At 45.4% G+C, this 25,000-nt stretch overlaps 4 protein-coding genes across 8 annotated transcripts in view; 3 read left to right on the forward strand and 1 right to left on the reverse strand.

The window, feature by feature from the left end:
• LOC121845832 (interleukin-18 receptor accessory protein-like) overlaps positions 1-4,192 on the forward strand; it is an 8,574-nt gene extending 4,382 nt beyond the window's left edge. Inside the window, exons 4-5 of the mRNA XM_042317887.1 lie at positions 2,581-2,765; positions 3,707-4,192. Of these exons, the coding sequence (XP_042173821.1) occupies positions 2,581-2,765; positions 3,707-3,889 (368 nt within the window). The 3' untranslated portion in view covers positions 3,890-4,192. The remainder of the gene's footprint in view (positions 1-2,580; positions 2,766-3,706) is intronic.
• Positions 4,193-9,381: 5,189 nt separating this feature from the next.
• Positions 9,382-20,724, forward strand: LOC121845834 (interleukin-18 receptor accessory protein-like). 2 transcript variants are annotated; one of them, XM_042317918.1, is made up of 11 exons: positions 9,382-9,889; positions 10,122-10,158; positions 10,331-10,592; positions 11,770-11,932; positions 12,789-12,966; positions 13,220-13,285; positions 13,640-13,769; positions 14,395-14,558; positions 15,224-15,361; positions 18,381-18,557; positions 18,994-20,724. In XM_042317918.1, the coding sequence occupies exons 3-11, from the start codon at positions 10,390-10,392 to the stop codon at positions 19,536-19,538; spliced, it is 1,764 nt and encodes a 587-aa protein (XP_042173852.1). In that variant the 5' UTR covers positions 9,382-9,889; positions 10,122-10,158; positions 10,331-10,389; the 3' UTR covers positions 19,539-20,724. The 2 variants fall into 2 exon arrangements, with proteins under 2 accessions (XP_042173852.1, XP_042173850.1); XM_042317916.1 differs by lacking the exon at positions 9,382-9,889 and having other exon boundaries at positions 9,920-10,158.
• On the reverse strand, positions 20,408-23,490 carry LOC112239302 (PEST proteolytic signal-containing nuclear protein). Of its 2 annotated transcripts, none has more exons than XM_024407782.2 (5): positions 23,357-23,490; positions 22,394-22,617; positions 22,237-22,311; positions 21,525-21,577; positions 20,408-21,082 (listed from the first exon to the last, which is right to left on the reverse strand). In XM_024407782.2, the coding sequence occupies exons 1-5, from the start codon at positions 23,403-23,405 to the stop codon at positions 20,968-20,970; spliced, it is 516 nt and encodes a 171-aa protein (XP_024263550.2). In that variant the 5' UTR covers positions 23,406-23,490; the 3' UTR covers positions 20,408-20,967. The 2 variants fall into 2 exon arrangements, with proteins under 2 accessions (XP_024263550.2, XP_042173853.1); XM_042317919.1 differs by having other exon boundaries at positions 22,394-22,614; positions 23,357-23,464.
• Positions 23,491-23,730: 240 nt separating this feature from the next.
• LOC112239301 (general transcription factor IIIC, polypeptide 3) overlaps positions 23,731-25,000 on the forward strand; it is a 23,270-nt gene continuing 22,000 nt past the window's right edge. For 2 of the 3 annotated variants that reach the window (XR_006082801.1, XM_042317903.1), the window contains exons 1-4: positions 23,731-23,959; positions 24,115-24,226; positions 24,406-24,665; positions 24,918-25,000. The exon at positions 24,918-25,000 is cut by the window's right edge and continues 41 nt beyond it. Coding sequence is in view for 2 of the 3 variants with exons in the window: in XM_042317903.1 (XP_042173837.1) it covers positions 23,861-23,959; positions 24,115-24,226; positions 24,406-24,665; positions 24,918-25,000 (554 nt within the window). In the remaining variant the exon portion in view is untranslated. The remainder of the gene's footprint in view (positions 23,960-24,114; positions 24,227-24,405; positions 24,666-24,917) is intronic. The other variant, XM_042317904.1, reaches the window with a different exon arrangement.

The following is a 25,000-nucleotide window of genomic DNA, read 5'->3' on the forward strand; positions in this document are numbered from 1 at the left end:
ACCCTGTAGATGAATGTCTCTTCTGTCTCCTTCCCTGTATTGACCCTGTAACCTGAATGTCTCTTCTGTCTCCTTCCCTGTATTGACTCTGTAGATGAATGTCTCCTTACCTGTATTGACCCTGTAGATGAATGTCTCTTCTGTCTCCTTCCCTGTATTGACCCTGTAGATGAATGTCTCCTTACCTGTATTGACCCTGTAGATGAATGTCTCTTCTGTCTCCTTCCCTGTATTGACCCTGTAGATGAATGTCTCCTTACCTGTATTGACCCTGTAGATGAATGTCTCTTCTGTCTCCTTCCCTGTATTGACCCTGTAGATGAATGTCTCCTTACCTGTATTGACCCTGTAGATGAATGTCTCTTCTGTCTCCTTCCCTGTATTGACCCTGTAGATGAATGTCTCTTCTGTCTCCTTCCCTGTATTGACCCTGTAGATGAATGTCTCTTCTGTCTCCTTCCCTGTATTGACCCTGTAGATGAATGTCTCTTCTGTCTCCTTCCCTGTATTGACTCTGTAGATGAATGTCTCTTCTGTCTCCTTCCCTGTATTGACCCTGTAGATTAATGTCTCTTCTGTCTCCTTCCCTGTATTGACTCTGTAGATGAATGTCTCTTCTGTCTCCTTCCCTGTCTGTTCATCTACCTGTGCCTCTACCTCTACCCGTTCTTCTACCTCTACCTGTTCCTCTACCTCTACCTGTTCCTCTACCTCTACCTGTTCCTCTACCTGTTCCTGTACATGTTCCTCTACATGTTCCTCTACCTCTATCTGTTCCTCTACCTGTACCTGTTCCTCTACCTGTACCTCTACCTCTACCTGTTCCTCTACCTGTACCTGTTCCTCTACCTGTTCTTCTACCTCTACCTGTCCCTCTACCTGTTCTTCTACCCCTACCTGTTCCTCTACCTCTACCTGTTCTTCTATCTCTACCTGGTCCTCTACCTCTACCTGTTCTTCTACCTATACCTCTACCTGGTCCTCTACCTGTTCATCTACCTCTACCTGTTCCTCTACCTGTTCCTCTACCTGTTCATCTACCTCTACCTGTTCATCTACCTGTACCTGTTACTCTACCTGTTCCTCTACCTGTTCTTCTACCTCTACCTGTCCCTCTACCTGTTCTTCTACCCCTACCTGTTCCTCTACCTCTACCTGTTCTTCTATCTCTACCTGGTCCTCTACCTCTACCTGTTCTTCTACCTATACCTCTACCTGGTCCTCTACCTGTTCATCTACCTCTACCTGTTCCTCTACCTGTTCATCTACCTCTACCTGTTCATCTACCTGTACCTGTTACTCTACCTGTTCCTCTACCTGTATCTGTTCCACTACCTGTATCTGTTCCTCTACATCTACCTCTACCTCTACCTGTTCATCTACCTCTACATGTTCCTCCACCTCTACCTTTTCCTCTACCTGTACCTGTTCTTGTTCCTGTTCTTCTTCCTATACCTGTTCCTGTTCTTGTACCTGTTCCTGTATCCATTCTCGTTCCTGTTCCTGTATTTGTACCTGTTCCTGTACCTGTTCTTGTTCCTGTATCCGTTCTCGTTCCTGTTCCTGTTCTTGTTCTTGTACATTTTCCTGTATGCACTACTGTTCTTGTTCTTGTTCCTGTTCCTGTATCTCTTCTTGTTCCTGTACCTGTGCCTCTACCTGTACCAGTTCCCATATCCATTCCCGTACCTGTTCCCATTCCAGTTCCTGTACGTGTAACCGTACCCGTTTTTCTTCCTATTCCTGTATCCGTACCTGTTCCTGTACAGGTTCTTATTCCTGTTCAGGTTACTGTTCCTGTACAGGTTCCTGTTCCTGTATCTGTTCCTGTTCCTGTACCCGTTCCCATATCCATTCCCATACCTGTTCCCATTCCCGTTCCCGTTCCTGTACCTGTATCTGTTCCTGTCCTTGTACCTGTTCCTGTACCTGTATCTGTATCTGTTCCTGTATCTGTATCTGTTCCTGTACCCGTCCCTGTTCCTGTTCCTGTATCCATTCCTGTACCTGTTCCTGTATCTGTTCTTGTATCTGTTCCTTTTCCCATTCCTGTACCTGTTCCTGTATCTGTTGCTGTTCCTGTATCTGTTCCTGTTCCTGTATCTGTTCCTGTACCGGTTCCTGTATCTGTTCCTGTTCCTGTATCTGTTCCTGTACCTGTTCCTGTACCTGTTCCTGTATCTGTTCCTGTACCTGTATCTGTTCCTGTATCTGTATCTGTATCTGTTCCTGTTCCTGTATCTGTATCTGTATCTGTTCCTGTACCTGTATCTGTTCCTGTATCTGTTCCTGTACCCGTTCCTGTTCCTGTATCTGTTCCTGTACCTGTACCTGTTCCTGTACCCGTTCTGTTCCTGTACCTGTTCCTGTATCTGTTCCTGTTCCTGTATCTGTTCCTGTATCTGTTCCTGTATCTGTTCCTGTACCTGTATCTGTATCTGTTCCTGTTCCTGTATCTGTTCCTGTACCTGTATCTGTTCCTGTACCTGTTCCTGTTCCTGTATCTGTTCCTGTATCTGTTCCTGTTCCTGTATCTGTTCCTGTATCTGTATCAGTAAAGTATGTGCTCTGTGTTTCCAGCGGTGGCTGAGGCGGTGCTGGGGTGTATAGAGCAGAGCCGGAGACTGATCCTGGTGCCCAGCAGTCTGGGGCTGAACCCAGGGCAGGACAGCCAGTATAGTCTGCTCACTGGGCTCCATGCTGCACTGGTGGAACGGCAGACCTGGCTAATCCTCATCCAGACAGAGTCAGCCCCAGACAGCCAGGTAGTTATGCCTAAGGACGAGTTCTGCCTATGGACGACAGTTAGCTTTGTGGGTGTGTCCCAAATGGCACCCAATGTTATGGGCCCTGGTCTAAAGTAGTGCACTATAACGGGAATAGGGTGCCATTTGGGATGATTCGTTGGTGAATGTGCGCTGTCCCTGTCAAATCAATTTCCCAAATAAACAGGTAGACCTGGAGCTGATGCCATGCTGTCTATCTAACTAAATAAACAGGTAGACCTGGAGCTGATGCCATGCTGTCTATCTAACTAAATAAACAGGTAGACCTGGAGCTGATGCCATGCTGTCTATCTAACTAAATAAACAGGTAGACCTGGAGCTGATGCCATGCTGTCTATCTAACTAAATAAACATCTAACTAAATAAACAGGTAGACCTGGAGCTGATGCCTTGCTGTCTATCTAACTAAATAAACAGGTAGACCTGGAGCTGATGCCATGCTGTCTATCTAACTAAATAAACAGGTAGACCTGGAGCTGATGCCTTGCTGTCTATCTAACTAAATAAACAGGTAGACCTGGAGCTGATGCCTTGCTGTCTTACTGCTTCAATTTCATTTCCTTTAAAACTGCTTCAACTACTTTTCAAACGCCCTCAATTCCATTTCCTTTGAAACGGCTTCAACTACTTTTCCTTTCCGAAGCTGACTAGAAACACTTTGTATTTTTCCACTTGTGCAATTGGTTGTGCATATTTGTCTTCAGTGCTTTTTCGAAATTCTATTTTGTAATGAAAAGTGCTACATAAGCTCAATTAGTAATTGTAACCTTAACACAACACCTAGTGATCTTGTTCAAGGGGTTCGGATCTCTTGGTGTAACAACTAAGGTGTTGGGTTGGTAGTCGGTGGACCTCCGTTCAAGTCCCGGTCGGGGTTACCCCCCAAAAAAATTCACTACATTATTCTGTAAACGTTTTAGGTGGATCTGAAGCTGGACTCCCTCCCTGAGGCCCTGCGGCTGCTGGCCCAGTCAGGACACACCGTCACCTGGAGGCGCTCCCACTCCAAACCCCTGTCCTCAGCCTTCTGGAAGGAGCTGCGTTACCGTATGCCTGCCACGACCAGACGGCGCCCCCCAAAGGACGAGACGACCATTCTGTGATTATATAGGCTCCAGGGCAGGGTTTGGGTTCAGTCAATTCACAAAGTAAACTCAAATTCAAATGATATAATGGCATCTATTTTCAATTATCTTCACCCCCAACCAACTGCTCCGGGGTGAAGAGGAGTGAAATAAATGCATCTAATGTGATTAATCATTTTTACCTGTAAGAGTGAAATAACTTTCCTTCCAATGTTTAAAAATAAATAAGTTAAAAAGCAGCTTTCTGTGTTGGAATGGTGTGGGCTTACCCCAGCATCAGAATGGTGTGGGCTTACCCCAGCATCAGAATGGTGTGGGCTTACCCCAGCATCAGAATGGTGTGGGCTTACCCCAGCATCAGAATGGTGTGGGCTTACCCCAGCATCAGAATGGTGTGGGCTTACCCCAGCATCAGAATGGTGTGGGCTTACCCCAGCATCAGAATGGTGGGCTTACCCCAGCATCAGAATGGTGTGGGCTTACCCCAGCATCAGAATGGTGTGGGCTTACCCCAGCATCAGAATGGTGTGGGCTTACCCCAGCATCAGAATGGTGTGGGCTTAGCATCAGAATGGTGTGGGCCCAGCATCAGAATGGTGTGGGCTTACCCCAGCATCAGAATGGTGTGGGCTTACCCCAGCATCAGAATGGTGTGGGCTTACCCCAGCATCAGAATGGTGTGGGCTTACCCCAGCATCAGAATGGTGTGGGCTTACCCCAGCATCAGAATGGTGTGGGCTTACCCCAGCATCAGAATGGTGTGGGCTTACCCCAGCATCAGAATGGTGTGGGCTTACCCCAGCATCAGAATGGTGTGGGCTTACCCCAGCATCAGAATGGTGTGGGCTTACCCCAGCATCAGAATGGTGTGGGCTTACCCCAGCATCAGAATGGTGTGGGCTTACCCCAGCATCAGAATGGTGTGGGCTTACCCCAGCATCAGAATGGTGTGGGCTTACCCATCAGCAGCATCAGAATGGTGTGGGCTTACCCCAGCATCAGAATGGTGTGGGCTTACCCCAGCATCAGAATGGTGTGGGCTTACCCCAGCATCAGAATGGTGTGGGCTTACCCCAGCATCAGAATGGTGTGGGCAGCATCAGAATGGTGTGGGCTTACCCCAGCATCAGAATGGTGTGGGCTTACCCCAGCATCAGAATGGTGTGGGCTTACCCCAGCATCAGAATGGTGTGGGCTTACCCCAGCATCAGAATGGTGTGGGCTTACCCCAGCATCAGAATGGTGTGGGCTTACCCCAGCATCAGAATGGTGTGGGCTTACCCCAGCATCAGAATGGTGTGGGCTTACCCCAGCATCAGAATGGTGTGGGCTTACCCCAGCATCAGAATGCATCAGAATGGTGGGCTTACCCCAGAAACAGAATGGTGTGGGCTTACCCCAGAAACAGAATGGTGTGGGCTTACCCCAGCATCAGAATGGTGTGGGCTTACCCCAGCATCAGAATGGTGTGGGCTTACCCCAGCAACAGAATGGTGTGGGCTTACCCCAGCAACAGAATGGTGTGGGCTTACCCCAGCAACAGAATGGTGTGGGCTGTCGTGGAATTATCAGAATTTGTTGGTAACATTTTTAAGATGTTTAATATTCATCAAATGTGTGTAAGTTACTTCTCATCAGAATGGTATTTTTGTGTAATTCTGATGTGAGGTTGCAGTTATCTGTTCTATGTCAAAACTAAGTTGCCTGGGCCACTGAGAGGGGAGAGGTCAAAGTGTCATCATGTGTAAACATATCTTTTATTCCCTACCTTTCCCAGTGGGGAAAGGAGGGTTTGCAGTGTCTGGAATCATTCTATGCTCCCTCTAATGTTGTTTCTATCTTAACCTATAGCCTCATTCTCCTCTCCGTGAGTTTGTCCAGGAGGTTGTATTTAGAGTGGGTTGTATCTAAATGACAATTTGATATATGCCTATTGGTTTATGGTTCTGGGGTTTAGGAAAGGAGACAAAGCTGAACGATGAATTATGTCTATGCTGTCTGACTATGTGTATCTTTGCTATTAAAGGAACTCAGTTGCATTGTAAGGGGGCTCTCAGATAATTCAGGGGGAGACACTGAATTTATCTGAGAGTCACAGGATTGTGATAAGAGCTCATATAATTAAAGATGGACTTTTATAACTAACTCTGACGTGTGTGTGTGGTTTGCTCCCATGATTTGGTAAATAGAGGAAATTTCCACGACAGGGCTTACCCCAGCAACAGAATGGAGTGGGCTTACCCCAGCAACAGAATGGTGTGGGCTTACCCCAGCATCAGAATGGTGTGGGCTTACCCCAGCATCAGAATGGTGTGGGCTTACCCCAGCAACAGAATGGTGTGGGCTTACCCCAGCAACAGAATGGTGTGGGCTTACCCCAAGCAACAGAATGGTGTGGGCTTACCCCAGCATCAGAATGGTGTGGGCTTACCCCAGCAACAGAATGGTGTGGGCTTATCCCAGCAACAGAATGGTGTGGGCTTACCCCAGCAACAGAATGGTGTGGGCTTACCCCAGCATCAGAATGGTGTGGGCCTACCCCAGCAACAGAATGGTGTGGGCTTACCCCAGTAACAGAATGGTGTGGGCTTACCCCAGCAACAGAATGGTGTGGGCTTACCCCAGCAACAGAATGGTGTGGGCGTATACCGGTCATTAAAAATATTAATGCGACTAGACACAAATATGAGTATAGGACATAACTTGAGTTAATGGAATATGAACTTCTAAAAGTGAGATTTTCACTGGACAGCTACTTTAAGACCCATTGACTCTGCTTGTCTAGTAGACAGAAGAATTGTCTTTCTCGCTCTACCTGTTTCTCTACCTGTTTCTCTCTGTTACCAGTCGGGGCCAGACCCCCCCCACACACACACACACAAAAAAAAATTAAGAGATTCAAGGAAAGACCACCCACAGCAGCAGGTCACACCTCAGTGTACTTACGTACACTTCCAACAAAACATGAGACAGAAATGACAGTGAGAAGAAATGCATGAATTCCTTGGCCCTGGTATTTCACAGGGCTGCTGTGTAGGAGTCTGCTATGGTAATAGTCACAATAGAATCACCAAGTACATTGACATGAACCAGGAAGTTGACCTGGTGAACAACAGTAAACAGAATGTCCAGACAGGATATGTAGATGAAGAATGGGCTCATAATCCACATAGTATGAGTAGATGGGATTGTGACATGTGTAGATGAAGAATTGGCTCATAATCCACATAGTATGAGTAGATGGGATTGTGACATGTGTTGATGAAGAATGGGCTCATAATCCACATAGTATGAGTAGATGGGATTGTGACATGTGTAGATGAAGAATTGTCTCGTAATCCACATAGTATGAGTAGATGGGATTGTGACATGTGTAGATGAAGTCCTTTATGACTGATTTGCATTTGTCTTGTTTTGTGTTCATGTACGTGGTGTTTTAGTTCTGTTTTATCGAGACAGTATTAATTATTAAGCCTTTATTTGGGCATTTAAGCCTGGACATACAATGTACTTAGGGTCTATGGGACCTGGTCAAAAGTAATGGACTATATGGGACACAGCCTCACTGACTCTGTCAAAAGTAATGGACTATATGGGACACAGCCTCACTGATTCTGTCAAAAGATGTCAAACCAAGTCTTGAGAGGCTGTGCCAAAGCCTGTATCATTCATTACATAACACATCTGTCCACCCTACTCTGTTTGCAAGGTATTGGTCTATAGACTCACCACTGTTCAGTGTTACTAAGGTATTGGTCTATAGACTCACCACTGTTCAGTGTTGCTGATGTATTGGTCTATAGACTCACCACTGTTCAGTGTTACTAATGTATTGGTCTATAGACTCACCACTGTTCAGTGTTACTAAGGTATTGGTCTATAGACTCACCACTGTTCAGTGTTACTAAGGTATTGGTCTATAGACTCACCACTGTTCAGTGTTACTAAGGTATTGGTCTATAGACTCACCACTGTTCAGTGTTACTAAGGTATTGGTCTATAGACTCACCACTGTTCAGTGTTACTAATGTATTGGTCTATAGACTCACCACTGTTCAGTGTTACTAATGTATTGGTCTATAGACTCACCACTGTTCAGTGTTGCTGATGTATTGGTCTATAGACTCACCACTGTTCAGTGTTACTAATGTATTGGTCTATAGACTCACCACTGTTCAGTGTTGCTGATGTATTGGTCTATAGACTCACCACTGTTCAGTGTTGCTGATGTATTGGTCTATAGACTCACCACTGTTCAGTGTTACTAATGTATTGGTCTATAGACTCACCACTGTTCAGTGTTGCTGATGTATTGGTCTATAGACTCACCACTGTTCAGTGTTACTAATGTATTGGTCTATAGACTCACCACTGTTCAGTGTTGCTGATGTATTGGTCTATAGACTCACCACTGTTCAGTGTTACTAATGTATTGGTCTATAGACTCACCACTGTTCAGTGTTACTAATGTATTGGTCTATAGACTCACCACTGTTCAGTGTTGCTGATGTATTGGTCTATAGACTCACCACTGTTCAGTGTTACTAATGTATTGGTCTATAGACTCACCACTGTTCAGTGTTGCTGATGTATTGGTCTATAGACTCACCACTGTTCAGTGTTACTAATGTATTGGTCTATAGACTCACCACTGTTCAGTGTTACTAATGTATTGGTCTATAGACTCACCACTGTTCAGTGTTACTGATGTATTGGTCTATAGACTCACCACTGTTCAGTGTTACTAATGTATTGGTCTATAGACTCACCACTGTTCAGTGTTGCTGATGTATTGGTCTATAGACTCACCACTGTTCAGTGTTCCTAATGTATTGGTCTATAGACTCACCACTGTTCAGTGTTACTAATGTATTGGTCTATAGACTCACCACTGTTCAGTGTTACTAATGTATTGGTCTATAGACTCACCACTGTTCAGTGTTACTAATGTATTGGTCTATAGACTCACCACTGTTCAGTGTTACTAATGTATTGGTCTATAGACTCACCACTGTTCAGTGTTGCTGATGTATTGGTCTATAGACTCACCACTGTTCAGTGTTACTAATGTATTGGTCTATAGACTCACCACTGTTCAGTGTTACTAAGGTATTGGTCTATAGACTCACCACTGTTCAGTGTTACTAATGTATTGGTCTATAGACTCACCACTGTTCAGTGTTACTAATGTATTGGTCTATAGACTCACCACTGTTCAGTGTTGCTGATGTATTGGTCTATAGACTCACCACTGTTCAGTGTTGCTGATGTATTGGTCTATAGACTCACCACTGTTCAGTGTTACTAATGTATTGGTCTATAGACTCACCACTGTTCAGTGTTACTAATGTATTGGTCTATAGACTCACCACTGTTCAGTGTTACTAATGTATTGGTCTATAGACTCACCACTGTTCAGTGTTACTAATGTATTGGTCTATAGATTCACCACTGTTCAGTGTTACTAATGTATTGGTCTATAGACTCACCACTGTTCAGTGTTACTAATGTATTGGTCTATAGACTCACCACTGTTCAGTGTTGCTGATGTATTGAAACTGTGCTTCAGTAAATGTTTTGGACTTGTAACACAGCTGCCTTCTCTTACATCACAGATCAGCCTTGCATACTTACACATTTCACACTCCGTCTACCCACACCCACAGATGCACAGAATCCCAAAGATGGTGTGAAACTTCTAGAGAAGTAGAGCTCTCTGCATCTAACCAGGAAATGGACGTTGACACAGGAAACTGGTGGTCATGTTTTCACATGGTGCATCTCTGAGGGAAGCCAGTATCAGATATGATTGGTTTCCAACCGTCTAAGAGGCAAGCTGCACAGACTAGTGGCTAAAGGAGAACAGAGCAGTGGAACGCAGGGAAACTAGTTCAGATGAGTCCCTTTTCATTTACTAGGAAAGGAAGGGACTGACAGCTATTTGTCTGGTTTTAGAATGGTGAAAGAGATTCTGTTTCCAGGAAACCCAGATCCTTGTGACAGTTATGACACGCAGTGGTGGGTTGATATTGGAATGAATGAAGTGGTGGGTTGATATTGGAATGAATGAAGTGGTGGGTTTGATATTGGAATGAATGAAGTGGTGGGTTGATATTGGAATGAATGAAGTGGTGGGTTTGATATTGAAATGAAGGAAGTGGTGGGTTTGATATTGGAATGAATGCAGTGGTACGGAGTGATGCACCCTGGACCGTCACTGGCTTTAGCAATCATCGCATGTTTTCTGCAGAGATACTTCTGTGAAAGTCGCTGGGACAAGGAAGAAGGTACTTATCTTTATTATCAAACAATTGTATAAAACAACATTTATAGATTTGACCAGGTAGATATTCCATGTGCATATAGACATATCATATGCCTTCAGTATTAATGACATTATTTACATTATACGTACATCTGTGTGGAATGAGAGATGTCTTTCTTGTGTGACACGTGTAGGTTTGAAGCCAGGCTCAGAGACGTACGGCTACAAAGCTTTCTCTGGGGAGGGGTTTGTCATGCAATGTACCAAACCACAGTCTGCCGGTCTCTGTGAGCGCCTCTACAACATCACAGCCAGCTCTGAGGAAGCTGATTGGTCGAAGGCCGAGGGGGAAACCAACAGAGACAGAGTTGACGGGGCCGTGACAGGACGGGGGAACGCACTCTGGTTCTCTACCGTTACTGCAAAGGACTCTGGGATGTACACATGCCACACAGGGTAGGTAGTCTGTTGACGGTCTTTGGGTAGGCCCCTCTCTCTGTTTCACAGGGTAGGTTGTCTGTATTGACTCTGTTTGGGTAGGCCCCTCTCTCTGTTTCACAGGGTAGGTACTGTATTGACTCTGTTTGGGTAGGCCCCTCTCTCTGTTTCACAGGGTAGGTAGTCTGTATTGACTCTGTTTGGGTAGGCCCCTCTCTCTGTTTCCACAGGGTTAGGCAGTCTGTATTGACTCTGTTTGGGTAGGTAGTCTGTATTCCACAGTCTGTTTTAGGCAGTCTGTATTGACTCTGTTTGGGTAGGCCCCTCTCTCTGTTTCCACAGGTTAGGCAGTCTGTATGGACTCTGTTTGGGTAGGCCCCTCTCTCTGTTTCACAGGGTAGGTAGTCTGTATGGACTCTGTTTGGGTAGGCCCCTCTCTCTGTTTCACAGGGTAGGTAGTCTGTATTGACTCTGTTTGGGTAGGCCCCTCTCTCTGTTTCACAGGGTAGGTAGTCTGTATTGACTCTGTTTGGGTAGGCCCCTCTCTCTGTTTCCACAGGGTAGGTAGTCTGTATTGACTCTGTTTGGGTAGGCCCCTCTCTCTGTTTCACAGGGTAGGTAGTCTGTATTGACTCTGTTTGGGTAGGCCCCTCTCTCTGTTTCCACAGGGTTAGGCAGTCTGTATTGACTCTGTTTGGGTAGGCCCCTCTCTCTGTTTCCACAGGGTAGGTAGTCTGTATGGACTCTGTTTGGGTAGGCCCCTCTCTCTGTTTCACAGGGTAGGTAGTCTGTATGGACTCTGTTTGGGTAGGCCCCTCTCTCTCTGTTTCCACAGGGTAGGTAGTCTGTATTGACTCTGTTTGGGTAGGCCCCTCTCTCTGTTTCACAGGGTAGGTAGTCTGTATTGACTCTGTTTGGGTAGGCCCCTCTCTCTGTTTCCTGCCCTTTGATCAGAAGAAGTGAGAGAAGCTTTGGTGGAATGGACGGATGAAGTGAAGTAGTGTAACTCTCCAAAACATGCCACGTCATTACATGAATTCTCTTCAGGACCAAAACGCCTTCACAAAGACAGTACAAATTCGGGTTCTTACTTTGAACAGTTTGCCTGGGTTTGATTTTGAAAAACAGTTTGCCTATATTTTTGACCTTTCCAAGAACAATGTGTGAATTTGAATGTGTGTTGTTATTATCACAGTGGTATGGTGATCCACGTCTATGTGGAGGTGCTGGAGAGGGCCAACCTGGGGTGCAGGGACACAGAGGAGAACAGAGTCACACTGGTTCTGGGCAAAGGTGGCAGGATCCCATGTCCTGGGATCAAATGTCGGACACAGAGGTCAGAGGTCACATGGTACAAGGTGATTATTCCAGCAGATTTTTGGATGGATGAATGGATGGATGGTTGGGTGGATGGTTGGATGGGTGGTTGGATGTTTGGATGGATGGATGGATGGTTGAATGAATGGATGGGTGGGTGTAGGTGGGTGGGTGGGTGGGTGGTGAGTGAGTGAGTGAGTGAGTGAGTGAGTGAGTGAGTGAGTGGGTGAGTGGTGAGTGAGTGAGTGAGTGAGTGAGTGAGTGAGTGAGTGAGTGAGTGAGTGAGTGAGTGAGTGAGTGGGTGGGTGGGTGGGTGGGTGGGTGGGTGGGTGTATGGGTGGGTGGGTGGGTGGGTGGGTGGGTGTATAGGTGGGTGTGGGTGGGTGTAGGTGGGTGGTTGGATGGGTGGGTGGGTGGGTGGGTGGGTGGTGGTTGGATAGGTGGGTGGGTGGGTGGGTGGTTGGATGGATGGTGGATGATGGATGGATGGATGGATGGATGGATGGATGGGTGGGTGGGTGGGTGGGTAGGTTGGGTAGGTGGGTGGTTGGTTGGGTAGGTGGGTAGATGGATGGGTGGGTGGGTGGGTGGTTGGATTGGTGGATGGGTGGGTAGGTGGGTGGTATATTGATGGACGGCAGGTTTTACCTGATGTTTGTTTCTCTTCAGAATGTAGTTATGGTATCATTCCACTGCATCTAAGACTTTACACAAACTCCTAACCTTTAGTAAACACAAGTACAAGCCTTACACACCCATGTGACCGGTTACACACCTGATCACCTGTGACAGGTCAACACATGTATGGAATAAATAGACGAACGTACAAAGAAATGAACAAACGACTGAACAGGCAAACAAGTGAATAATGGCTTTACATCATGGGTTTCTCTGCAGGATGCCAGGCCTGTGTGTGAGATACAGGATAAGAGGACTATCTCTGTGGTAGACCGGTATACTCTTCTGCTGGGTACTGTCTATGTGAGTGATGCTACAGTGTATTTCTGTGACTACACCTACGAAGACAACGGGATCCCCTGGACAGTCAGGAGATCTGTTAACGTCTCGGTCATACGTAAGTACGGGAGGACTGTCGCTACAGGCTCTGTCTCCCAACACACACCACACAAGATGAACACACGCCCATACACACACCACACAAGATGAACGCACGCCCATACACACACCACACAAGATGAACGCACGCCCATACACACACCACACAAGCACGATCACATGCACGCACTTACGAATCGCACACACACCACACATGCTCGTACACATACTGTACACACACATTCTAGTAAATGTCACTTTTACCTCCACAGCCGCTGACACCAAAGACCCTCCACAGATTACTTATCCCCATGGCAATGAGGAGGGCGTGGAGCTGGGTGAGTGCAGAGCCTGAGGTTGAATGATTGATTTGATGATGGCAGTTGTACAGAGTATGATCACTGTGTTTCACCAGTTTATGTCTTCGTCCTAAATGGCAACTTATTCCCTATATATTCCCTATATAGTGCACTACTTTAGACCAGAGACCTATGTGGTAGTGCACTACTTTAGACCAGAGCCCTATGGGGTAGTGCACTACTTTAGACCAGAGCCCTATGGGGTAGTGCACTACTTTAGACCAGAGACCTATGGGGGTAGTGCACTACTTTAGACTAGAGCCCTATGAGGTAGTGCACTATATAGGTAATGGGGATGCAACCTAGTCCTTATATCAACCCTCTATTCCCCAGGGGAGCCTCATAATCTGAGCTGTCAGGTGCATTTTGGGTTCCAGAGGACCTTTGACCCAGTGGTCCAGTGGTGGATCAGTTCCCATAGCAACCATGAAGGCGTGATGAAACTGATGGAGATGGAAGCACAGTGAGTTGGATCCCATTCTTGTTGTTGATGCTCGTCATGTATTATTGTATATTAAGCATTAACATTAATGAATGAATGATTCATTCATTAAACCTTTTTTTTGTCAGGCACCCACCTATCATTAAAATAACAATGTGTATCACTGTAGGCTATGCCTACGTCCCAAAATGGCACCCTAGTCCCTACATAGTGCACAGTGTACATTATAGGGAACAGGATGCCATTTGGGCAACAACCAAATCAAATCAAATATATTTATATAGCCCTTCTTACATCAGCTGATATCTCAAAGTGCTGTACAGAAACCCAGCCTAAAACCCCAAACAGCAAGCAATGCAGGTGTAGAAGTACGGTGGCTAGGAAAAACTCCCTAGAAAGGCCAAAACCTAGGAAGAAACCTAGAGAGGAACCAGGCTATGAGGGGTGGCCAGTCCTCTTCTGGTTGTGCCGGGTGGAGATTATAACAGAACATGGCCAAGATGTTCAAATGTTCATAAATGACCAGCATGGTCCAATAATAATAATCACATTAGTTGTCGAGGGTGCAACAGGTCAGCACCTCAGGAGTAAATGTCAGTTGGCTTTTCGTCGTCGACCAGAGGGTCACCTTCTGTTTCCTCTCCAGGCAGGTGAGGGAAAGGAGCATTGAAGAGTTTGAGTTCAGGGTCACCAGGACAGCTCAAATCCCAGAGGTGACCCAGCTACACCTGGACTCCACCTTCACCTGTCTGGCCCAGAACTCTGTAGGCAACAGCAGCGCCACCATCAGGCTGACAAGGAAAGCTGCAGGTACCAGAAGAATACTGATGGGGTGCATCTCAATCATCTCTCCTTTCTCCCCAAGTGTGCACTTGTTCACTTCCCTTCATGGATCTTGAATGAAATGACTGTTTTATGACAACTCCCTCTGGCACCTGCCTGGTCCAATCCAATGCTTTTCAATTGGTTGGGAGTAATGAACAAGTTCACACATCTAGAGGAAGTAGAGATTATCGGAACGCAGCCCAAGTCTCTCATTGCATCTGATTTGGTTCTGGGTACCAAGGTTAGCCTACCACGAGTCAGATCCATTTTTCAGAGAACACTAGCAATGTATTTTTGACTTAATAACCATATCTTGTCATACTGTTATCTGAGACAACAACGCTCCTATGTGTTATAATTAAACAATAATGCCAGAGGGGGTGTGGTATATGGCCAATATACCACGGCTATGGGCTGTTCTTAAGCACGACGCAATGTGGAGTGCCTGGATACAGCCCTTAGCCATGGTATATTGGCCATATATCACAAACCCCCAAGGTGCCTTATTGCTATTATAAACTGGTTACCAACGTAGTTAGAGCAGTAAAAATAAATGTTTTGTCATACGCGTGGTATACGGCTGTCAGCCAATCAGCATTCAGGACTGGAACCACCCAGTTTATAATGTGTATTTTGTAATGTTGTTTCAGTTTCCCGTGTGCTGGTGATAGTGTGTCCGGTGGTGTCTCTGCTGTTTGTAGCTGGGATGGGCATAACAGTGCACGTCTACTGGCTAGAGATCTCTATTCTCTACAGAATCTACCTCCCATACAAACAGACCACCACAGGTCAGAAACACATCTCTCACTCACTCACTCACTCACTCAGACAGACAGACAGACAGACAGACAGACAGACAGACAGACAGACAGACAGACAGACAGACAGACAGACAGACAGACAGACAGACAGACAGACAGACAGACAGACAGACAGACAGACAGACAGACAGGCAGGCAGGCAGGCAGGCAGACAGGCAGGCAGACAGAGACAGACAGACAGACAGACAGACAGACAGACAGACAGACAGACAGAGACAGACAGACAGACAGACAGACAGACAGACAGACAGACAGACAGACAGAGACAGACCACTCTTACCAAGTATCTATTGGTTGTTATTTGGTGTCTATCTCCTCCACTCCCAATCTTACACACACATGAAAACACACACTGTCAGATAAAAGCTATCTAGCATCTAGGCAAACCTCAAATCTAGCCATCAGGAAATGACTGTTTCAACTTGACTAGTTACAACCTCAAACCACACAGAAATATGGCTGGGTGTTCTAGAAAAAAAAGCCTGTTGTTGTCAGTTCTTTGAAATTACGTCATCACTGTCCTAACTGTTCTAACTGTCATAACTGTCCTACCTGTCATCACTGTCCTAACTGTCATAACTGTCCTACCTGTCATCACTGTCCTAACTGTTCTAACTGTGATCACTGTCCTCACTGTTCTAACTGTCATAACTGTCCTACCTGTCATCACTGTCCTAACTGTGATCACTGTCCTCACTGTTCTAACTGTCATAACTGTCCTAACTGTCATCACTGTCCTAACTGTTCTAACTGTGATCACTGTCCTCACTGTTCTAACTGTCATAACTGTCCTACCTGTCATCACTGTCCTAACTGTGATCACTGTCCTCACTGTTCTAACTGTCATAACTGTCCTAACTGTCATCACTGTCCTAACTGTTCTAACTGTGATCACTGTCCTCACTGTTCTAACTGTCATCACTGTCCTAACTGTCATCACTGTCATCATTGTCCTAACTGTCATAACTGTCCTTACTGTCATCACTGTTCTGTCATCACTGTCCTAACTGTTCTGTGATCACTGTCCTCACTGTTCTAACTGTCCTCACTGTTCTAACTGTCATCACTGTCCTAACTGTCATCACTGTCATCATTGTCCTAACTGTCATAACTGTCCTTACTGTCATCACTGTTCTGTCATCACTGTCCTAACTGTTCTAGCTGTGATCACTGTCCTAACTGTCATCATTGTCCTAACTGTCATAACTGTCATCACTGTTCTGTCTTCACTGTCCTAACTGTCATCACTGTCCTAACTGTCATCACTGTCCTAACTGTGATCACTGTCCTAATTGTCATCACTGTCATAACTGTCATCACTGTCCTAACTGTGATCACTGTCTAACTGTGATCACTGTCCTAACTGTCATCACTGTCTTAACTGTGATCACTGTCCTAATTGTCATCACTGTCATCACTGTCCTAACTGTCATCACTGTCCTAACTGTGATCACTGTCCTAACTGTGATCACTGTCCTAACTGTCATCACTGTGTTTAACTGTCATCACTGTCCTAACTGTCATCACTGTCTAACTGTGATCACTGTCCTAACTGTCATCACCCCTAACTATTCATCACTGATTCTAACTGTCAATCACTGTATTGTCATCACTGTAACCTGAACTGTCATCACTGTGTCTAACTGTCATCACTGTATTAACTCTGTAGATCACTGTCCTAACTGTCATCACTGTCTAACTATCATCACTGTCCTAACTGTGATCACTGTCCTGTCATCACTGTCTCCTAACTGTCATCACTGTCCTAACTGTCATCACTGTCCTAACTGTCATCACTGCAGTACGATTGTTGTATTATGTGTTTAAAAAAGGGTTGGGGTCAGTTCTTCTGAAATCAGTCAATTCGGGAATATCCTGAAATCTAAAAACCCCCACCTATTTTCAATGATTCATCAATAAACTGTATTGACCCTGTAACCTGAATGTCTCTTCTGTCTCCTTCCCTGTATTGACTCTGTAGATGAATGTCTCTTCTGTCTCCTTCCCTGTATTGACCCTATAGATGAATGTCTCTTCTGTCTCCTTCCCTGTATTGACCCTGTAGATGAATGTCTCTTCTGTCTCCTTCCCTGTATTGACCCTGTAGATGAATGTCTCTTCTGTCTCCTTCCCTGTATTGACTCTGTAACCTGAATGTCTCTTCTGTCTCCTTCCCTGTGACCCTGTAGATGAATGTCTCTTCTGTCTCCTTCCCTGTATTGACTCTGTAGATGAATGTCTCTTCTGTCTCCTTCCCTGTATTGACCCTGTAGATGAATGTCTCTTCTGTCTCCTTCCCTGTATTGACCCTGTAACCTGAATGTCTCTTCTGTCTCCTTCCCTGTATTGACTCTGTAGATGAATGTCTCCTTACCTGTATTGACCCTGTAGATGAATGTCTCCTTACCTGTATTGACCCTGTAGATGAATGTCTCTTCTGTCTCCTTCCCTGTATTGACCCTGTAGATGAATGTCTCCTTACCTGTATTGACCCTGTAGATGAATGTCTCTTCTGTCTCCTTCCCTGTATTGACCCTGTAGATGAATGTCTCCTTACCTGTATTGACCCTGTAGATGAATGTTTCTTCTGTCTCCTTCCCTGTATTGACCCTGTAGATGAATGTCTCCTTACCTGTATTGACCCTGTAGATGAATGTCTCTTCTGTCTCCTTCCCTGTATTGACCCTGTAGATGAATGTCTCTTCTGTCTCCTTCCCTGTATTGACCCTGTAGATGAATGTCTCTTCTGTCTCCTTCCCTGTATTGACCCTGTAGATGAATGTCTCTTCTGTCTCCTTCCCTGTATTGACTCTGTAGATGAATGTCTCTTCTGTCTCCTTCCCTGTATTGACCCTGTAGATTAATGTCTCTTCTGTCTCCTTCCCTGTATTGACTCTGTAGATGAATGTCTCTTCTGTCTCCTTCCCTGTATTGACCCTGTAACCTGAATGTCTCTTCTGTCTCCTTCCCTGTATTGACTCTGTAGATGACAAGGAATATGATGCCTTTGTGTCCTACGTGCCCAGCTCTTCCTCTGAGGAGGCGGGGGGACGAGGAATTGGAGGAAGAGAGGAGGCGCTGGAGGTCCTCCTGCCCAGGGTTCTGGAGGGGCAGTGGGGCTACCACCTCTTTCTGCTAGAGAGAGACCTGCTGCCGGGCGGAGGTGGGTTCTAGGTTGCATCCCAAATGGCATCCTATTCCCTATTTAGTGTACTACTAAAACGTAGGGTACTATATAGAGAAAGGCTGCCATTTAGGACGCATATTAGTCTGGTCCCAGACCAGTTTGTGCTGTAGAGCCAGCCAACGCCCATAGGAGTTGGCTATACTGCACAAACTGATCTAGGTTCAGGTTATAGTTGAGCAGGCCATGTGAATAGAAACAGTCACATTACCAGAGTAGACTGTAAAACATTACCGTTGAACGTTGGCCTGGAGATGGCAGCTTTCAAATGAAATGTATTCTGAACAATGTGTGTTTCACAGAGTCACTGTTTTACTGGCACATTTTGACAGTCTGCATAGCTATCATGTCACCCTGCCAAGCATGACACTTGTGTGGTGTTTGTGGTTTTGCGTTTGTGTGTTCTGTGCTTTAGCGTATACAGAGGATGTGGTGTGTGCGATCCGCAGCAGCAGGCGACTGGTGTGTGTCCTGAGTCCTGACTACCTGGCCAGTACCTGTCTGTTTGAACTGGAGACAGGCATCAGAGCCTTACAACAAGACCCACACTTCAGACTCATCCTCATCTGGACCAGCCCCAACCCCAGCACCACCAGCCCCAACCCCAGCACCACCAGCCCCAACCCTAGCACCACCAGCCCCAACCCCAGCCCTACCAGCCCCAGCACCACCAGCAGGCCTCTATCTCTACCCCTGTCTCACACCCTGGGCATGGTGACTCCAGCCTCACCGATGCCCCCATTAGTTCGGAGGGCCATCAGAGTCCTGCCTGCTCTGCACTGGACCCCCCAGGACCAGGGAAGGATGATAACTAGCTCCAACTCTGGATCACGGTTCTGGAGATCCCTCCACAAGGCCATGCCAGCCCAGAGTGGGACTGGGACAGACACACAGACACTGTTAGACAGACACCCAGGACAGAGGGACTGTTTTGTAGGCGTTAGGGCGGTTCTCCAGTAACTTGACACCTTGTATATATATTTTTTTGGGTTGAGGGACCTGTGGTTTCATGGTTGTTGCTTCTAAGAATGTGTTGTTACCTCCTGGAACCTGGTAACGTAGTGGTTACCAGGTTCCAGGAGGTAAATAGCAGTCAAAGCAGTGGTTCCTGGTAAATGGCAGTCAATGCAGATCCTGGGTGTATTCTTTTTTCAGTAATTGGCCTTTTAAACCAACCAGGTCAGGTTTTTTTCTCCAATAACTGTGCTAAAGATCAGAGTTTTTGGACCGTAGCAAAACCTTTGGCAAACGGAAAATGTTTTGCAACGAAAACTACTTTCTATTGGACAAATCCCGGTTCCTGTTTCTCTTGCTTCTGTTGAGTTCTGTTTGTTTCCTAGTTAATACACCCCAGAAGAGGTAGAGTATTTATTTATATTACAAACAAACTACAGTACAGAGAAGGATGTAACATACTTGCATAAGCTACAGTTAAAGACAGCTGTTGACAGCGGAATAATTTGTTTCCTTATGTGAAGGAAAAAATGCTTACGTCACGTCTTTCCATTTTTGAAAGAATATAATAGCACAGATAGAACAATAAGACCGATATTTCACCGGGTGTATCAATGTGAAGCATCCGCTTGTTCTGCCCACCACGGCTCATTCATTCCCCTTTTGAAACGACAGGGTGTGGTCTATCTTGGTTTAGTTATAACAATCTTTGATAATACTGTCCTCCGCTCCTCTTCTTATACCCAGTAACATCATCAAGATGGTCATTGAGGCTTTACATTATTTATGCATCTGAAGAATGTATATGATACACTGGTATGTGCATTGTGGTTCAATAGCTTTTTGTTTTGCAAAAAATATCATTAAAAAATACATTTCATTTTGGAATTGAATGTAAGTTTATTGTCCTAATATGAATATTTCTACACGTTAACCTCAGGCACGGGAGAAATGGTTCCTGTCTAGGATCACTCTGTAAAGGCATGACAGACAGTATATAAATGAGGGAAAGGCCAGGGTTGAAAACCCTGTTAGGACTGTTATAAAGTAGTGATATATCCTAGATGAGTCAAACTATTATTAAGTTGTCTTGAAGCTCCCTTTCCCAAAACGTATCCTCATTGCTCTGAACTACACCCACTCCAGTCTGCTATATAACACACACACACACACACACACACACACACACACACATTTAAAACAAAACAAAAAAATATGCTTGATAGCACGAATGTCTCCCCATCATTACATAGCAGTATGTACATTGTTTTTACACCATCGTCAACAGACAAACGAAGAGAAAAAGCACTCAATCAAGGTGACATCATTCCACACAAAAGCAAACACGGTGTGCAGTTTGACTGTTGTCATTAGCAACCCAGTAAGGCCGAGCCCTACTGGTCTTACTGTGACTAATAACCAATGAGGCGGAGCCCTATTGGTCAGTGTCCGTCTGAGACTTGAGCTTCCTCTCCCAGAGCTTCTGGTGGTCGGAGAATCCCTGCTTCCCCTTGTTGAAGGAGTTGGGGCCTGCTGACGTGGGCGTCTCCCTGAGGTGAACATAGAGAGTTATGTGTGGTAGTGGACCTAAAGGTTGTTGAAACCACTGCGGTGTGAACTGGTGCGTTGACCAAAATGAAAACATCACATTGATTAGTAGTAGGTCCACGCTCAAATGACCCATGCAAACACGTGTGGTCATCACGCCTGGTTCAAATCCACCCACAATTGTAACCGATTCCCTATATAGTGCCATACTTTGGGCCAGAGGTCTCTCCAAAGTGGTCAATATTAGTTAACTAATAGGCAATAGGATGCCGTTTCAGAGACGCACACTAGGTAGAATACTTGACAAGGATCTAGGAACAGGTACATCACATCTCAGTGATTTATGAACAGAGTATTATGTCAGAAAACCTGGAATTTCAGATAACATTTGTGAGATGTTGTAAAAACATTTTGAGATAATAATTAACACGTTGTGCTTCTTACCTGCCAATGTTCTTCATCCTCATCTTGGCTTCTGCAGGCATCTCCTCCTCACTCTGTCAGAGGAGAAAACAGCTGTTATTACAGCTCTGTGGTTAGAGCACAGGCATCAACATTGATGTTTCACAGCATATGACAGTTTGTTTGCACAACCTACTAATCTATTGGGATATTGTGTGGTGTGTGTGTGTGTGTGTGTATGAAGGCGTCAGCATGCTTCCCAGCCAAAACAGTTTGTGCATATATTGTGACGCCATTTTGTGACATTTTTGTTTGTTTTGGATTTCGGTTTTTCAGGTGTTTGGGTACACAACATTTTTTCGAGAGGCAAGCCGAAGTTCAGAGAGGAAGTCTACGCCCCTTCGTCTCTGATTGGTCAACAGTAGGGATTCTTCATTAAAGTCTGTCATTCAATTAGATATGACTTTTCTTTGAAAAATACTACAAGAAACTTCTTAGTTAGATGTGAACTTACGCGGAAAAAAACAACTTCTAAACTAATTACATTTCTTGAGTTCTTTTTTTTATTAATTCTGACTATTTTGAGGAAGCGTATACTGGCTACGGTGTCTCAAAATGGACAAACAGTACTATTGCAGCTTTTTTCACATTTTTCCTGCAAAGTTATTTTAAGAGAGTATGCAAGCACTCTCGTTCGGTTCGGCTAGCCAAGTTTGGCTCGGTGCCAGCCGAAATGAAGCCAGCCTTAACTCACATCATCAGAGTCAACATTGAAAACCGAGGCCAGAGCTGGTTTCTTGGCAGGTACAGGTACAGGCTCTTTGGGTTTCTAAAATGGAGAGATACACACATCTGTCAACCACACACACTGAGTTAGATGTCACACACACACTAACCCTAATGGTACTCACACTAGCACCCAGCTTGATGGAGATGGGCGCAGGCTTCTTTATAGGCTGGCTGATCAGACCAAATCCTATCTTAGAGACTTTGGGGGCTGGGGGTACCGGGTGGCTCGAGGTGGACACCTTCCCCGGGCCAGGGCTGACCTCCTGGGCCGAGCGTTTCCCCCCTCCTCCAGTGCTGGAAGAGACAGTCTTAGTTTTCACACTGCCTTCCTTCTCCTCCGGTCCTGCTGGAGGCGAAACAACTTACCAAGGTGAGCAACTGTTGCCTGGGAAACCAAGGATGAGCTACTGTTACCTGGGAGTGGTTGCCGGGTTAATGGTAGGTGGGTGAACCCATAGAGATCCTATTAAAGGAATTCCTAATTCTATGGGTGAACCTGTTTGGAAGTTGGTGTGTGAAAGCACCAAACACTCCCACTACTGTTGCGGTTATGGTCGGTATTTTGGTCATAAACCTAGCTAGTTATTTTAACACTATTGCAATTTGCCACATAGCATATGTGCATGCATAGCCTATAGTTTATTGCATATCATGTTACAGATTTTTTTTACGTTCAACGCATGTTGCATCCTATGCATTTATCTGTCTTAGCTAGCTAAATGTGTCTTCTTTTTTAAACTGGCTGCATGCCAAGTGAAGCCCATATTAGTTGTGTTTACCGACAAAAGTATTTGTAAAAACAATCGTAAACATTGCTCCAGCATACATAAGCAGCTGCAATGGCTAACCTAGCGATCTCGCGTAAAGCTAGCTAATAAAACCAGCTATCTAGTTTCATTGGAAACCTGCTAACGTTACATCAATGGCTGCTATCTGAATGGGGACAGGCCGAAGCTCCGTTCACAAGCGGACACGATGAGCATGGGAATGTTGTATTAGTTACAGGTGGTCGATGTAACGTTATACTTCTAGTCTTATTTCGACAAGACAGCGATACATTGCCCCTAAAGATGTACTAGTATCACCTCCATCATCGGAGAGCCGCTTGCCGCTGTGCTTGTTGTAGTCCGCCATAACATCAGTGACGATGGAAGAAGCGAACGGGATTTCTCTAAACGAGGTGGAACAGAAACAGCGCCACCTGTCGGTCTGGAATAGGATTTGTCTGAACACAACAACAACAACAACAACAACCAAAACGAATTTACTCCCAATGATTCATACCAAAATCATCAAAGAATAATATACCAATGTAAATGTCGTTATCTGATACTTTATGTGTGCATTTGTCTCTGTTTGTTTATGAGTATTTTTTGTGGTTCATGCATTAATCGATAGGTGGCGGTGTGTAGCGATTTACAAATCTACTTTTTTGAAGCGTCGAAGAAGAACTTCTGTCGTTTTGAAATTACGTCATTAACAGTCGCCGGTGCCACTCGTGTTGTCAAAATGAAATGTTTACAATGAGAATTATCATCATTGTTTTACGTGTTTTTAAACACCATAAATCGTTTTAGTTAGTCGGTGAGATGTCGGCGTTCAGCTCAGAGCTCATTGACTACCTGGAGGGAAGAATTTCATTCGAGGAGTTTGAAATACGGAGAGAGGAAAGAAAAGCTAAATTGAAGGTAAGTGGGACATCCACTCTGCATGCTGTATTAACATTGAAAAGATCAAACTTGTGTACAAGTTTTGGAGCTCGAAATGATATAATAAGTGCTACTGGAACGCCTTTCACGAATGCCTGTGTTGAAAGCATCTCATCTCGGATCTTTTCTCTCAGGTATCGAACGAAGGGCGTTCAGAGGAAGATGAAGAGATTGGACCAGATGACACTCTCCCCAGCACTTCCCACGGCCGCAGTCCGAGAAAATGTTCTAAAAAACGGCCCGCAGGTGTGTGTCTCCACTTGTTCAGTCATGTGACTGCTTGGGTTCGGAACATGGATATTCTGCTTCCCACAATCTTGTATTAGCCCGCTGAGCTAAAGCCTAGGCACTCTTCATGTCTTCTTAAGCAATTCCAGTCAAGTCATTGTTGTATGCCAACTATCCACCTCTTCTGTCCTTGCCAGCGGATCCCGAGGAAGGTGTCAGCCCCTCTGTCCAGAAGGCTTTTGCCTCGATGATGGAGGAGGGAACAGAGACTGAACAGACTGAGGAAGAGGAGGAGGAGGAGGATGAAGACAACGATGACGATTACGAAGAAGAGGAAGAGGAGGATTCAGAGGAGGAGCGGAAGGTTGAAGCTAAGGGAGATGAGGAAGGGCCCTCAGCTGGGGATGTCTTTGCTCTGGAAATGGAGCTTAACCGAGAGAACAAGAAGATGATGAAGGTGAAAATGAGATAAAGGCCCGTCTTCATTCTAACAGGGTTCACAAGACTGTTATCCCTCTGAGCCTTGACATTAGATCAGTTAGACAATAGATGTGATGTGTATGCAATAATAGTTTAATTATGGCTCGTCTCAGGCAGAGTTAGGCTAGTCACCATTTGAGCCGGGTTCACTGAAACACCTCTGTTACACTTGGTCAGGATGCAGTGTTTGTTGACATGGGACTATTGATGGTGATTGTGTACTGTTCAGGAGAGACGTAACCGCAGCAAGCTGCCCCGGGCCCTAAGGGGCCTCATGGGAGAAGCTAACATCCGTTACGCCCGCGGAGACAA

The sequence above is a fragment of the Oncorhynchus tshawytscha genome, unplaced genomic scaffold (assembly GCF_018296145.1).
Source record: "Oncorhynchus tshawytscha isolate Ot180627B unplaced genomic scaffold, Otsh_v2.0 Un_scaffold_2906_pilon_pilon, whole genome shotgun sequence".
Classification (NCBI taxonomy): domain Eukaryota; kingdom Metazoa; phylum Chordata; class Actinopteri; order Salmoniformes; family Salmonidae; genus Oncorhynchus; species Oncorhynchus tshawytscha.